The 11,663-nt window shown below is 36.7% G+C and overlaps 1 protein-coding gene across 1 annotated transcript; it reads right to left on the bottom strand.

Annotated features, from left to right (window-relative positions):
• Positions 1-599: 599 nt before the first annotated feature.
• On the bottom strand, positions 600-10,442 carry LOC115414848 (leucine-rich repeat-containing protein 74A-like). The gene is made up of 13 exons (XM_030128211.1): positions 10,370-10,442; positions 10,057-10,316; positions 8,499-8,606; positions 8,318-8,411; positions 8,167-8,216; positions 7,962-8,043; positions 6,497-6,582; positions 6,231-6,425; positions 5,433-5,528; positions 5,205-5,333; positions 3,286-3,390; positions 3,074-3,196; positions 600-680 (listed from the first exon to the last, which is right to left on the bottom strand). Exons 1-13 carry the CDS (start codon positions 10,440-10,442, stop codon positions 600-602), a joined length of 1,482 nt encoding a protein of 493 aa, XP_029984071.1.
• Between the last annotated feature and the right edge of the window lie 1,221 nt (positions 10,443-11,663).

An 11,663-nucleotide genomic window follows, 5' to 3' on the forward strand; every position in this document is an offset into this window, starting at 1 on the left:
TACACTTGCATTTTGTAATAACTGTTGCAATATGTAATAAGTTATTACAAAACACGGCAAAGTTTATTACAAAATGCATTCAAGAATTTTAATACAAAATGCAGGATGTTAAAAATTTAAATTATTACATTTTTATTTATTGCACTGTTATTACATAATGCGGTGCTACAGGCTTTATTGTTGAATTGATCGCTAATAAACGCACATATGAAAGAATTACTAAACAGAGGAAGTGGAAAAAGGATTAACCTGTATGCTAATGACTACTGCATCCATGTGTTTACAGGAAACACAAAGCATGGATGCCATTGTGTCCTCAGATAACCACCAGAACCACTTGACAGAAAAAGACTGTGCTTTTGGTTCTCACACCTTAACAATTAACCAACGCGTCCTTAATAATTCTAAGCACAAGTACTGGTGCACATGCATATTCAGAGGACTGCCGTTTCTTTTACAGACCATTTCATTCAATATGAATCCATGTGGCAAAACAAGTAGCCTGCATCTGGCCCTATTCTTTCGCTGCTCTCGGTCCTTTGATATGGACGCCAGCTCTCTTTTTCTTCCTGCTCCTGTTCTGTTGTCATACCTGAAGATTATTTTTGGATGGCGTGAATGAGGCGGGGGGACCCGGTGGCCCAGACTCGGAGGCAGCTGGCGGCGCTGAGGTGGTGCAGCTGGTTGGTGTCAGAGGTTCAAGTATTCACACTGAACAGAACTGGACCGAGTTAAGAACCACAGTAACAAGAGGAGGGACAAGAGAGTCACTGACGTCACAGGAAGCAGAGGCACACATTCACCTCTGCATTTAGATAAAAACTGCATTAGGACAGCAGATAATGATTCATGTCAGTGTTGATTCATCTGTGGATTACATTTTACATTAATAAAAGGAACTGTAGGCAGCCGGTAAGAAATCTGTTATGAGGAAATGGTTAAAAGTAGAACCACCCACTACTGATGAATAGATTGGAATTGTCTATGAGATTTATGTTATGGAGAAGATATCCTTTTCCCTGAGTTGAAAAAGAAACATTTTATAATATCTGGTCCAAATGAACTGAGTATGTAAAACTAATCAGATCTGATTTCATTTGACTGTATTTGTGCTTTGTGAGAACCTATCCGCTTTTATGTGAGGTTGTGATTGTATGAGGTGGTGTGCTCCCCTGTTCTGTTTTGTTGTATTATTGTTTCAGCTGAAATTAGTGGTCCGCAAAAGGAAACTGTAGAAAGGCAATATGGATATAATCATTGAAACTTTCTATATCCATCCTATTTTATTTTCTTGAATGATTAAGGCTGTAATTAATGTATGTGATGGACATTTGCCTTTCCAATAAAAAGGTAATTTTAAAAAAATCAATAAAAGGAACTGTTTAGTCTATAAAATGTCAGAAAATTGTGAAAAAGTGTTTCCTTCAGGCCAACACATTTTGTTAAAAGCCATCCATCCATCCATCCATCCATCCATCCATTATCCACCGCTTATCCGGGGCCGGGTCGTGGGTTAAAAGCCAAAGATATTCAATTTAAAGTCACAGTGGATGGAAGAAACAGAAAATACATTTAAGAATGTGGAATCTGAGAATTGTTGCATTTTTCCTTAATAGTTTAATAGTAGTTGAGAAGTAACTTATCATTAAAGCTCTACACTGCTACAGACTTTTAAGAAATCTATAGTACAAACAATCTGAAGAGCAAAGCACACTGTTTTGGTAAAAAAAAAAAAAAAAAAAATGAAATTTTATCAGAATATCCTGCGGTGTGTCTGACATCTCAGCAAAACGGACTGCAAAAAAAGAGACAGAATCAGCTCAAAATGTGAAATATTCTTCATGTTTTGACACCACTACACTGTATGTTTTCAGTGTAATGTGTATGAGAAGTTAAAATGCATTCAGTCCTTCTCAGAAAACATATTTATGTTTATTTCCTTTAATTAAAACTGTCCTGGTTAATTTGGTCATACTGATCTAACACATTTTATTTGTCCAAATCTTACTGTGATTTAATAAATTCATTAGACTCATATTTAAATTCCTGCTTTTAACAATTAATACATGACCGTGTCTGTACCATTTAACTTTTTTAGTACTAGGTAACACTTAATAGAACATTGTTTATTCACAGTTCCTTCACATACAACTTTTTTTTTTCCAGACCCATGTATTTGGTTAGCTTTTCTAAAAGCAGAGCAGTACGTGTTCTAATAGATTTCTTTTCAAAACAGATGGAAGCATGTACATAAAACAATGCAACTAAACACGTGTCATTCCATAGCATCAACTGTACTTTCACTCTAATTCTGGGTTTTCAGGGTACTTTGTTCGTAAATATAATCTTGATCTGTAATTAATTCACCCTCATTCACCAAGAGAACATATGGGGATAAAACTGTGCTTCTTAGTGACTTGTGAACAAACACACACCAATAATATGATGATGAAATGCTACATTCTAAATCCCATCCCTTCAGCTTCAGCTGCTTGAGTCGAACCAACACAGACCAGTTCACACCACTGAAACATCCTAGAACTCAACGTTATTTCAGCATCAATTTTTTTCTGAACTCAGCTTTAAGCTTGATTCTACATTATCTTTTTTGAATATTCAGTCCTTCAACCAATATATCCACCAATTTTCATGAAGATCAATAAACCTGTTGATCATTTCCGTCACACACAGATGAACACCACCCTTATCCACCTACACAGGTATAAACAAATACAGATACATATATAAAGCATTATATAACTGATAGACAGCGAAATTTATCAACACATCAGTTCATAAATTAATTTGGAATTCCAAGTTATTCCATCACAGAATTTTCTGAAGCCTGAAAACAGATTCAAGAGGAACAACAGAAGTCTAGTTTCCTCTCAAACCACTTAATGTTATGGGTTCTTCTCCCACTAATGATGAGAAAATACTGCCAACTGAAGCTTTAAATGTGAACTAGTAACAATGACTGTATTACTGGTAATGGTCACCAATTCATGTATTCAATCATTATCAGTCAAGCATTATTATATGTATAATTTGTGCTGTTATTGTAAAGTGATACTGTGTTTTCTTTGTCCTCCAGAGGTTTCCACACACACCTGTAGCAGATGGATGCCATGCACTCACTGTCCAGTTTTTGAACCAACCATTCCAGCTGTTGCTGATCCAGAGGTATGTTAACTGCCTGCAAGTCAGAAAACATATTTTTCACACTGGTGTCAAATTAAATCAATCAATCAAATAAATAAATGATATCAGTGCTGAGAATCTGACCTGCACAGCTTTCCTAAAGTCAGCCGTGGTAACCCTCATGGTTCCATCTTTATCCAAAGCTTGGAAGAAATCCCTAATGCTCTCATTTCGGTCCTCGAAGAACTTCTGTAAAAGAATTCAGATTATGTTTCTCAAACAAACTAGATTTATACAACATCTTTCAGACAAATCAGTGCATTTAAAAGAGCTTTAGAAATGACTAACAAAATGAGACACAATAAAATACAGTAAGAACATTTTAAAAAAGGAAAATCAAGCTAACAACTAGAAGCACTCGGAGAGCGCAGACCTCCGCCAAGGCTGATCAGTGGGCCCCCCCACCCCCGATCACCCCCAAAAGTTAATAATTTCTTCCTTATCCCATTTCCAACAAACCCTGAAAATTTCATCAAAATCTGTCCATAACTTTTTGAGTTATGTTGCACACTAACGGACAGACAAACAGACAGACAAACAAACCCTGGCAAAAACATAACCTCCTTGGCGGAGGTAATAAAATGTTCATAAAACAGAACAAAAACAATAGTTGTGATATGAAATTAAAGGATAAGTTTTTAGTATATGTTGTAAAAATATCAATATATGCAAGACATGTTTTGGTTTTGCTCTTTGCAACAACTAAAAACAGGGGCCAAAGGATCTATGCATTCCTGGTTCATAAATTGAAAGCATTTTTAAGACCCAGTGTGATGCAAAATCATGCCAAGCCTCATGTACCAGGAAGTAGGAGGAGACAGTGACATCACTGGTAAGGAGAGGGAAGGGGAACTTCCAAAGGAGACACACCTGAGAGCTGAGTGTGGAGGGAAACTCAAACAAAGGTGAGACTGGAAGGAGGTCAGATCTAATGGAGAAGTGAGATTGAAAAGGAAAGGAGGAAAAAAACAAAAAACCTTAATGTGACTTTAACTGAAGAATCTGAAAATGGACTGGTGTGGACCCAGGAGTCTTTAGAAGAGAATCTGAATCCCTGGAGCCGGTGGACCTGTTCCTGCTCAGACTCAGTGGCTACTCTCTCTCGGAGGACACCTACAGGCAGATAAGTTCCCCTTTTTTCCCCAAACTCTCCTGGCTTCTCCCGTGTGGCCTGAAGATATCCCTGTTCTCTCTCTCCCCCTACTCAACACACATACGCCCCTAACCTCCAACCTGCCCCGAACTGGACCCCATTCATCTTTCCCCCCTCTCACACACAGACACTCACACCCCTATGAACTGAAATGAACTCCTCTCCATACTCACCATCATCCCCTGGAAAGAACTGAAGGATCCTGAAGACTTACGAACAATACACCCCTGCACACTCACTCTGCATACATACACTCCTACACACTCATCCTCCCTCTTTGTCTACATGAGTTCAAAAAACTATTGTTTTCTGGGTCTGACTATCTAAGTTTAATTTAATGTCTGTTTAATTCCTGATTTAAGAGTTGGGTGAGTTTATGAAAAATCTGAAATGTTTTGATGATTATGTTGAAGATTGTGAATTATTGATTTAAAAGAAAGAAAAGTAAGCAACCTTAAGTTTATGGTGTGGTCTGATTTTATGTTATTTTGTAGCAATGAAGTGAGCAGCTGGGTTTTTTTTTTGTCTTTCTCATTTAACTTAAATATGTAAAAAATTTGACAGGTTGAAGTGAAATTTAACCTCTCTCCTGTCTGGTGCCCAACATTTTATTTTTGTTTGTCTATTGAGACTTCTATGCTACATTCATAATTAATAAGAAAAATCACTATGAAAACGCAATAACACAGTGTATGCTCTCCTTTTGGTCTGTGTCAGTACTCATGCAGCAGAAATCACAGCATTAAAAAAAAAATAATAATAAAATAAATAAATAAATAAATTTTGGTGAGATAATGAATGTAATCATACTTTTTCTACTATATCATCAGTACAGTGTCTGAACTGTGACCTGAAAAATGGGAAGAGCTGAAAGATTCCTGGTGACGGAGGTCATGACGCTGTATGGGACGTCTAGACAAGGCCGCATTTTATGAACGTCATCCAGTAGCTCCACGAAGGTCTCACACACAAACACCGTCTGCGCTCATAAACATGCACACAGAGGGTATTTGTAGCACTGAAAGGAGGCCTGTAGCGTATTTATACTGATCATGTACTGAGGAGAAGTTGTACTTACTCTCATGTCAATTTCCTCCAGTGCAGACTTCATGTGGTTGTGGACTGTGGTGAGCAGAGTCAGAGCTCCAGCCGACGTCATGGGGTTATGAGAGAGCTGAACCAGGTACACGACAAACTTTACTTTAACACAATGGAACCACAGCAACGACAAGCTCAAGTCAGACAAATATCATTTTTAACAACTATTCAAACATATGTAGGAATCTCATGTAGGAAGTAATAAATGGACCAGCTTCGTTTTATTTTGTCATTATTATTACAATACTATGACATATGTATTTTTTTTTTGTTAGTCGTTTTGTTCATTTCAAGGATTCACTGGTGTTTTATTCATTTTTTCAAGTTTTATCTACCTTGAGGATTTTGCTCAGATTCCACTGTTTTGTTCATTCTTGACTTAATGTTGTAAAATCCAAAATGAACCAAAATTAATACAAATGAACACAGCAATTACTAAAATTATCAACAAAAATGCAGAAAAATGAAAAGAAAATGAAGAAAAAGTACTATTATCATCAACAAAATGAATTAAATAATTAAAAATAAGAGGTAATTAAAGTCAGAACAGAAATGGACAGAATGAATGATGCTAATGACTCAATATAATATCCAAAAAAATAAAAATAAAGAAAAATATGAACAATTAACCAATAATCAAGAAAAAAAATCAGATTCCAGCTTTCACAATTCTAAATCAAACATTAACTAAATGAGACCTAAATCAGCAAAATGAACCAAAACAGGAATCGACTTAAAAAGTTGATGTTCATGTTAGAACGTCGGTCTGCGTTCTCACCTTGAGGATCCTCAGGGTGCTGTTGACCCCCAGGCCCTGACAGAGCAGCTCCACAGCCTGGTCATCAATGCGGTTACTGCTGAGGTCCAGTAGAACCAGCTCCCGGTTCGATTTTAGAGCCTGACCCAGAGAATTTGCCACGATACTGCAGAAACCGTTCGATGCCAGATGAAGCTGCTTCAGAGTTTGGTTTACCTGAGGGAAGGAAAAAGATGAAAAACAGAACGTGTCTGTATTCACGCTGAAGGATGAGAGTGTGCTTTCACCTTCAGACCGTCACACAAAGCCACTGCTCCAGACATACGAAGACCGTTCCAGCTCAGATTCAGGACTTCTATCCCTACATTTTTGGCTTCAAGAAAAAGGAAAAAAATCACATTCTTTAACTCATGCTTTGCATATCAAGTCTTAACTGAAATTAAAATACATTTTGGCTATAAATCTGAATATATTATATGTGCTTAATGTTTGAGATTTCAGGTTTGGTGTCAGTAGAAATGAAAGCTTCTGTTTCATCAGACGGATTTAGAGTCCGTAGCGCTGGGCTGCAACTGTGCTGTTACCCATAAGTTGGAATAATAATAATAATAATTTTGTTTTCAGATATATTCCCCTTTTTATTCCCATTTCTACACATCAGTAAACCTCAGACGTAAGGATTACATACTGAGTCCCGGTACACTTTATCAAAAATAAATCACAGTCACAATCATTTTATGAGGTAAAAATATTTAGTCCAACTTTATTGGAAACTGTGAAAACTCCACTTAATCCAAGAATTAAAAACAATCCTTATATTTAAAACAGTCTTTGTTTGTCCAAACTTCTGAGCCTCTGAAACTGGAAAGATTACGCACAGAAATGGCTGTAATTCCTAAATGGTTCAAGACTTCAGTCCTGTCTTGACTGATTCATTTTAGGTCCACTGTGGTGATGTACAAAGACATCACAACACCTGTGTCCCAGTCCAAACATACATAGACATGACTGTACACCACAGGAAGGTGGGAGAGAAGCAGGTTTACCACTGTCTCACATCCGTGTTTTTTAAACCGTTTTAATAATTTGGGAACTGGTGTTACTAATGCTGCATTCCAGAGTGCTGGGAGATGGGAAGTTTCCGACGTCCAACTCGGTAAAATGCATTGGAACACCTGTCCAAGCCAGAGGTCCTTGTTGCAAAGTGGGGCCAGATAAAAGTACCCCAACCTCACTGCGAACTACAACGTGACAACAACACAACAATGATGGCGCACAGTGTTCAAGTTCGCAATGAAAAAAAACTTCACTATGTATAATTAGCTCATCCGTCATTTCGCTTCTTCCATCTCATTTGTGTATATGAGAACACTGTAATGTCGACAGTCAAAATGCCTCTTCAGTAAAAAAGCAAACAGGAGCTTAGATCTGCGAACTCCATGTTTTTTGTTTATGTTCAACATGGGTCACCTGGAGCACTTTGAGGTGGAAAGTAGTTAACTCCAGGTGAGATATATTCTACCTCCCAGCACTCTGGAATGCAGCATAACTGTTGCACTAGAGAAGTGACAAAGTGCAAAAACCTCTTTACTGCACTTGTACTTATGTAGAGGTTTCAAGTATCTGTACTTTGCTTGATATTTTTCTGCAACTTTTAGTTTAAAACTATTGAGAACATTTCACAGCCTGTACATTCTCACCTTTACTCAAGCACAGAATAGTTATAGAGGGTGAAGGACATGATGAATGTACCTAACATTCGACCCAGGTGTTCTCCTCCTTCGTCAAAGAACATGTTGTGGCTGAGGTCGAGTTCTTTGAGCGTAAAATCCCCCTGGAAAACAAAAGGTCACACTGAACTTTAATGCATATGAAGGTTAATAAATGTCTAGGACTCAACTGTCAAAATGTATTCAATGGTTGATTTTATATTTATTATATTTTATATTTATTTTACCTCTAAGGCACCAGCAATATATTTAACTGCAGAATCATCAAACTTGTTTCCTAACAGAACATGAAGAGGAAAGTTATTAACATTAAACAAAATAAACTCTTTGCGAATGCCCATGAAGATTTAGAAAAGTGAAAGTAATTTATCTGAGTACCTGAAAGTTTGATGGATTTCACATAGTAGTTCTCCAACAGTATTTCGGTGATTATTTTAGCACCTTCAAGGCCCAGCTGATTGTTGGACAGATTCTGGAGCAGAAACATACATTTGTAAAAAAATTTTTTTTTTTTGGGGGGGGGGGGGGTATCACACACTCAGCATGATATTGTGGTTACCAGACTCTGGATGTTTGAGTTTTTTTGCAGTAACAACATCAGATATTCAGCTCCCACTGCCCCAAGTCTGTTGTCCTCCAGTTCAAGGGCTTTGACATTACGGTCATGCTGAAACATAACAAATGGAAAACATTTAGAAATAATAAGGTATCTCATATTGCATTTACTTTGTACATTTTATGCATGAAACCATTGTTACTGATGTTGTACTAGATAAACACCTCCTCTCTCTTCCTAATGTAAAACCCTCAAAACCCAACAATAACACTGCTTTACAAAATTTTGGTCTGTGATTCTTGTAGATATTATCTATCTATCTATCTATCTATCTATCTATCTATCTATCTATCTATCTATCTATCTATCTATCTATCTATCTATCTATCTATCTATCTATCTATCTATCTATCTATCTATCTATCTATCTATCTATCTATCTATCTATCTATCTATCTATCTATCTATCTATCTATCTATGAGACATTTTGGATGTGACACTCAAACCCAAAGGTGTTAAGTGTCAGGTCTAACAGTTAAACCTGTTCATCCTAAATAACTTAAATGACAATGGGAAGGTATTTACATCAGTACATCAGTATTAACTAAGAACAAGTTTTCCATCATTGTCAACAAACCCTTAGTATACATCAGACAATTCAGAGTATACCGTTTAGTGGCAAAGCATTTTGACAACATTTATCTTCATTTTATATATTAGCTTAAACCATTACAGAAAATGAGTGACTGTCAAAAGAAGTGCAGTTTTTTGTTTTTTTTTCAATGTGTTATACTGTATGATTATTCAACTGCAACTAACATTAACACAACCGATAACAGAAACCTTTCCATCCCCTTTGACAGATCTGGGCCTCCATACAAGCCTGTCTCAGAGGTCTACAGACTATTCCTTGAACTTCCTGACTTAGTTTGGTTTGGTTTCTGCTCTGGCATGCACTGTCAACTATGGGACCTTATACACAAAGGTGTGTATCTTTCTAAATCATGTCCATTTAACTGAATTGGACATGAACTGAACAGGTGACTGCAGTCAAGTTGTGGAAACGTCTGAAGAATGATGAGTGGAAACAGGATGCACTTCAGTTATATTTTAAGTGACTTACTTACGTATGCATGTATGTTAAATTTTTGGTTTAAATTTTATTAAATTTGCTAAAGTTTCACTTTGTCATTATGAGGTATTGTGTTTATAATTTTGAGGTAAAAAAAAAAATTATTTAATCTATTTTGAAATAAGGCTATATGTTCAGCCCTGCGATGAACTGGCGACTTGTCCAGGGTGTACCCCGCCTTCGCCCCTGTGTAGCGGGATAGGCTCCAAGCGACCCCCGTGACCCTAGTGAGGATTAAGCGGGTTCAGAAAATGAATGAATGAATGAATGAAATAAGGCTGTAACACAAGAAAATGAAAAAAAAACAAGTGTGGCACTGTGAATACTTTCTGGATGCACCATACAATCACTTAAATAACAAACTTCAAATAAATAATAAATGAACTTGATAATAAACTTAAATTGTTCAAAGAAGCTTAAAATCCTACTTGTAAAACCATAACCAGAGCTTTTGCATCCTGAGGTCCCAGGCCATAGTGGTTCATGTTAAGACTGGCTTCACCCACGTGGCGGAGGTAGCAACGAACAGGGATGGTTCCAGTCCACAGGCAGGTCTCCAGGTACCTCTGAGCAAAGGCTGCACCAGATCTCACATCAGCGTCATCTGACAGAGATAAAAAGATGAGACACAGGATGACGTGAGAGGGGAGGGATTGGCGACATAGAAGCGTTTTAAATGGTTTGGTCACTGTAACTCACCTTCTTCTTCCAGATCAGTGTCCCACTCATCACTGCTTTTACTCTCATGGTCGTGGGTGGGCTTCTCTGCCTCCACCTGACCTGAGCTCCCTGTTAGTTCAGCTGATTCAGCCATCTCAGACTAAAATGTAGCTGTGTAATACCTGGAAAATCATAGAAGAGCAAACATTTGTTTTGTAAAGGTGTCCACAAGCATCAGACACTTTAAGTTAGGAATTAATCATCTTTTGTGTTGTTTTAGTATTGCAGCTTAGTTTAAAGATAAGAAGCATGATGGAGGATTTAGGGGAAGATAATATAATTTAGCCTTTACCATATTTGTGACAAGAGATTGCCATGATATTTACAGTCCTCACATCAGCATTCATATCAAAATGTGTGGAAGACTTGGTGCATGAGTGAGGAATTTCTCATGAGTATTTTTTAATAAAAACATAATTTCTCATTTTCTGTGTTTGTAAAGTGGACTAAGTCACAATCAAGCATTTGTGTCTTGTGGTTTCCTGCCTAATCAAACACAGAAAGCATTTTTACAAACAGTTTTAATGTAAAATTGCGCGTAAAAGTGGACATACACTTATTTATTTATTTATTCTCATTTTGTCAGGATTTGCCGTTAGCTTAAACTGCTACGATGCTAATGAAGCTAATAACGTCAAGGTTTTCCGGAATATATTTAGCTAAATTAAAGCACTTTTTTTTTTTTTTTTTTTAGTTTAAGACTGATTTGCTTGGTTTTAACTGTAATATTAATTTACGATATAATTCAAAGTAAATTTAAATAAATAAATAAATAAATAAATAAATAAATAACCTACCTCAGTTTGGTCACTTGGTGGACTTGCAAAATGTTCACCGCAGAAAACCAAGTCTTTGTCTTTGGATTTAAAGAAGAAAATCAAAATCCATTAAAATTAATACTAGTTGGAAAAAAAATGTGTTAATTTCGTTTTAGTGCTAAGTAACAAATGACTTCTGTGAAATCGGTTGAAAACTAATTAACCGCTTTGTTTGCACTTCTCCATCTTTCCACTAGATGGAGCTGTTGACCACAAAACATGGTGTGTAAGCGCCAGGAAACAAGTAAAAGCTCCAAAGCACTGGAAAAATACTCCATCACAAGATTAAGTCTTCCATGAAAAAAGTAACAATGTGTAAGTATCAAAAGATAATACAAATATTGAAGGAAAAGTCATGGTATATTATTATGAATGATATCATTGGATTATAAATTGTGAAACATCAGTTTGTGCAGCTGCTCTTTGAACATTCTATCCAGTCTGACATACAGGAACAAAATAGAAATCCAAAGGCTCATGATGATTAATGGGAGATG

This window comes from Sphaeramia orbicularis, chromosome 24 (genome assembly GCF_902148855.1).
Source record: "Sphaeramia orbicularis chromosome 24, fSphaOr1.1, whole genome shotgun sequence".
In the NCBI taxonomy this organism is placed as follows: Eukaryota; Metazoa; Chordata; class Actinopteri; order Kurtiformes; family Apogonidae; genus Sphaeramia; species Sphaeramia orbicularis.

Excerpts from the sequence above, each read along its gene's own strand:
- LOC115414848 (XM_030128211.1), bottom strand. The coding sequence starts at position 10,442 with ATGGCTGAATCAGCTGAACTAACAGGGAGCTCAGGTCAGGTGGAGGCA. Across the intron at positions 6,583-7,961 it reads ACACCTGGGTCGAATGTTAG|CCAAAAATGTAGGGATAGAA; the intron begins GTACATTCATCA and ends TTTTTCTTGAAG. Across the intron at positions 5,334-5,432 it reads TGGAGGAAATTGACATGAGA|ACGGTGTTTGTGTGTGAGAC; the intron begins GTAAGTACAACT and ends TTATGAGCGCAG.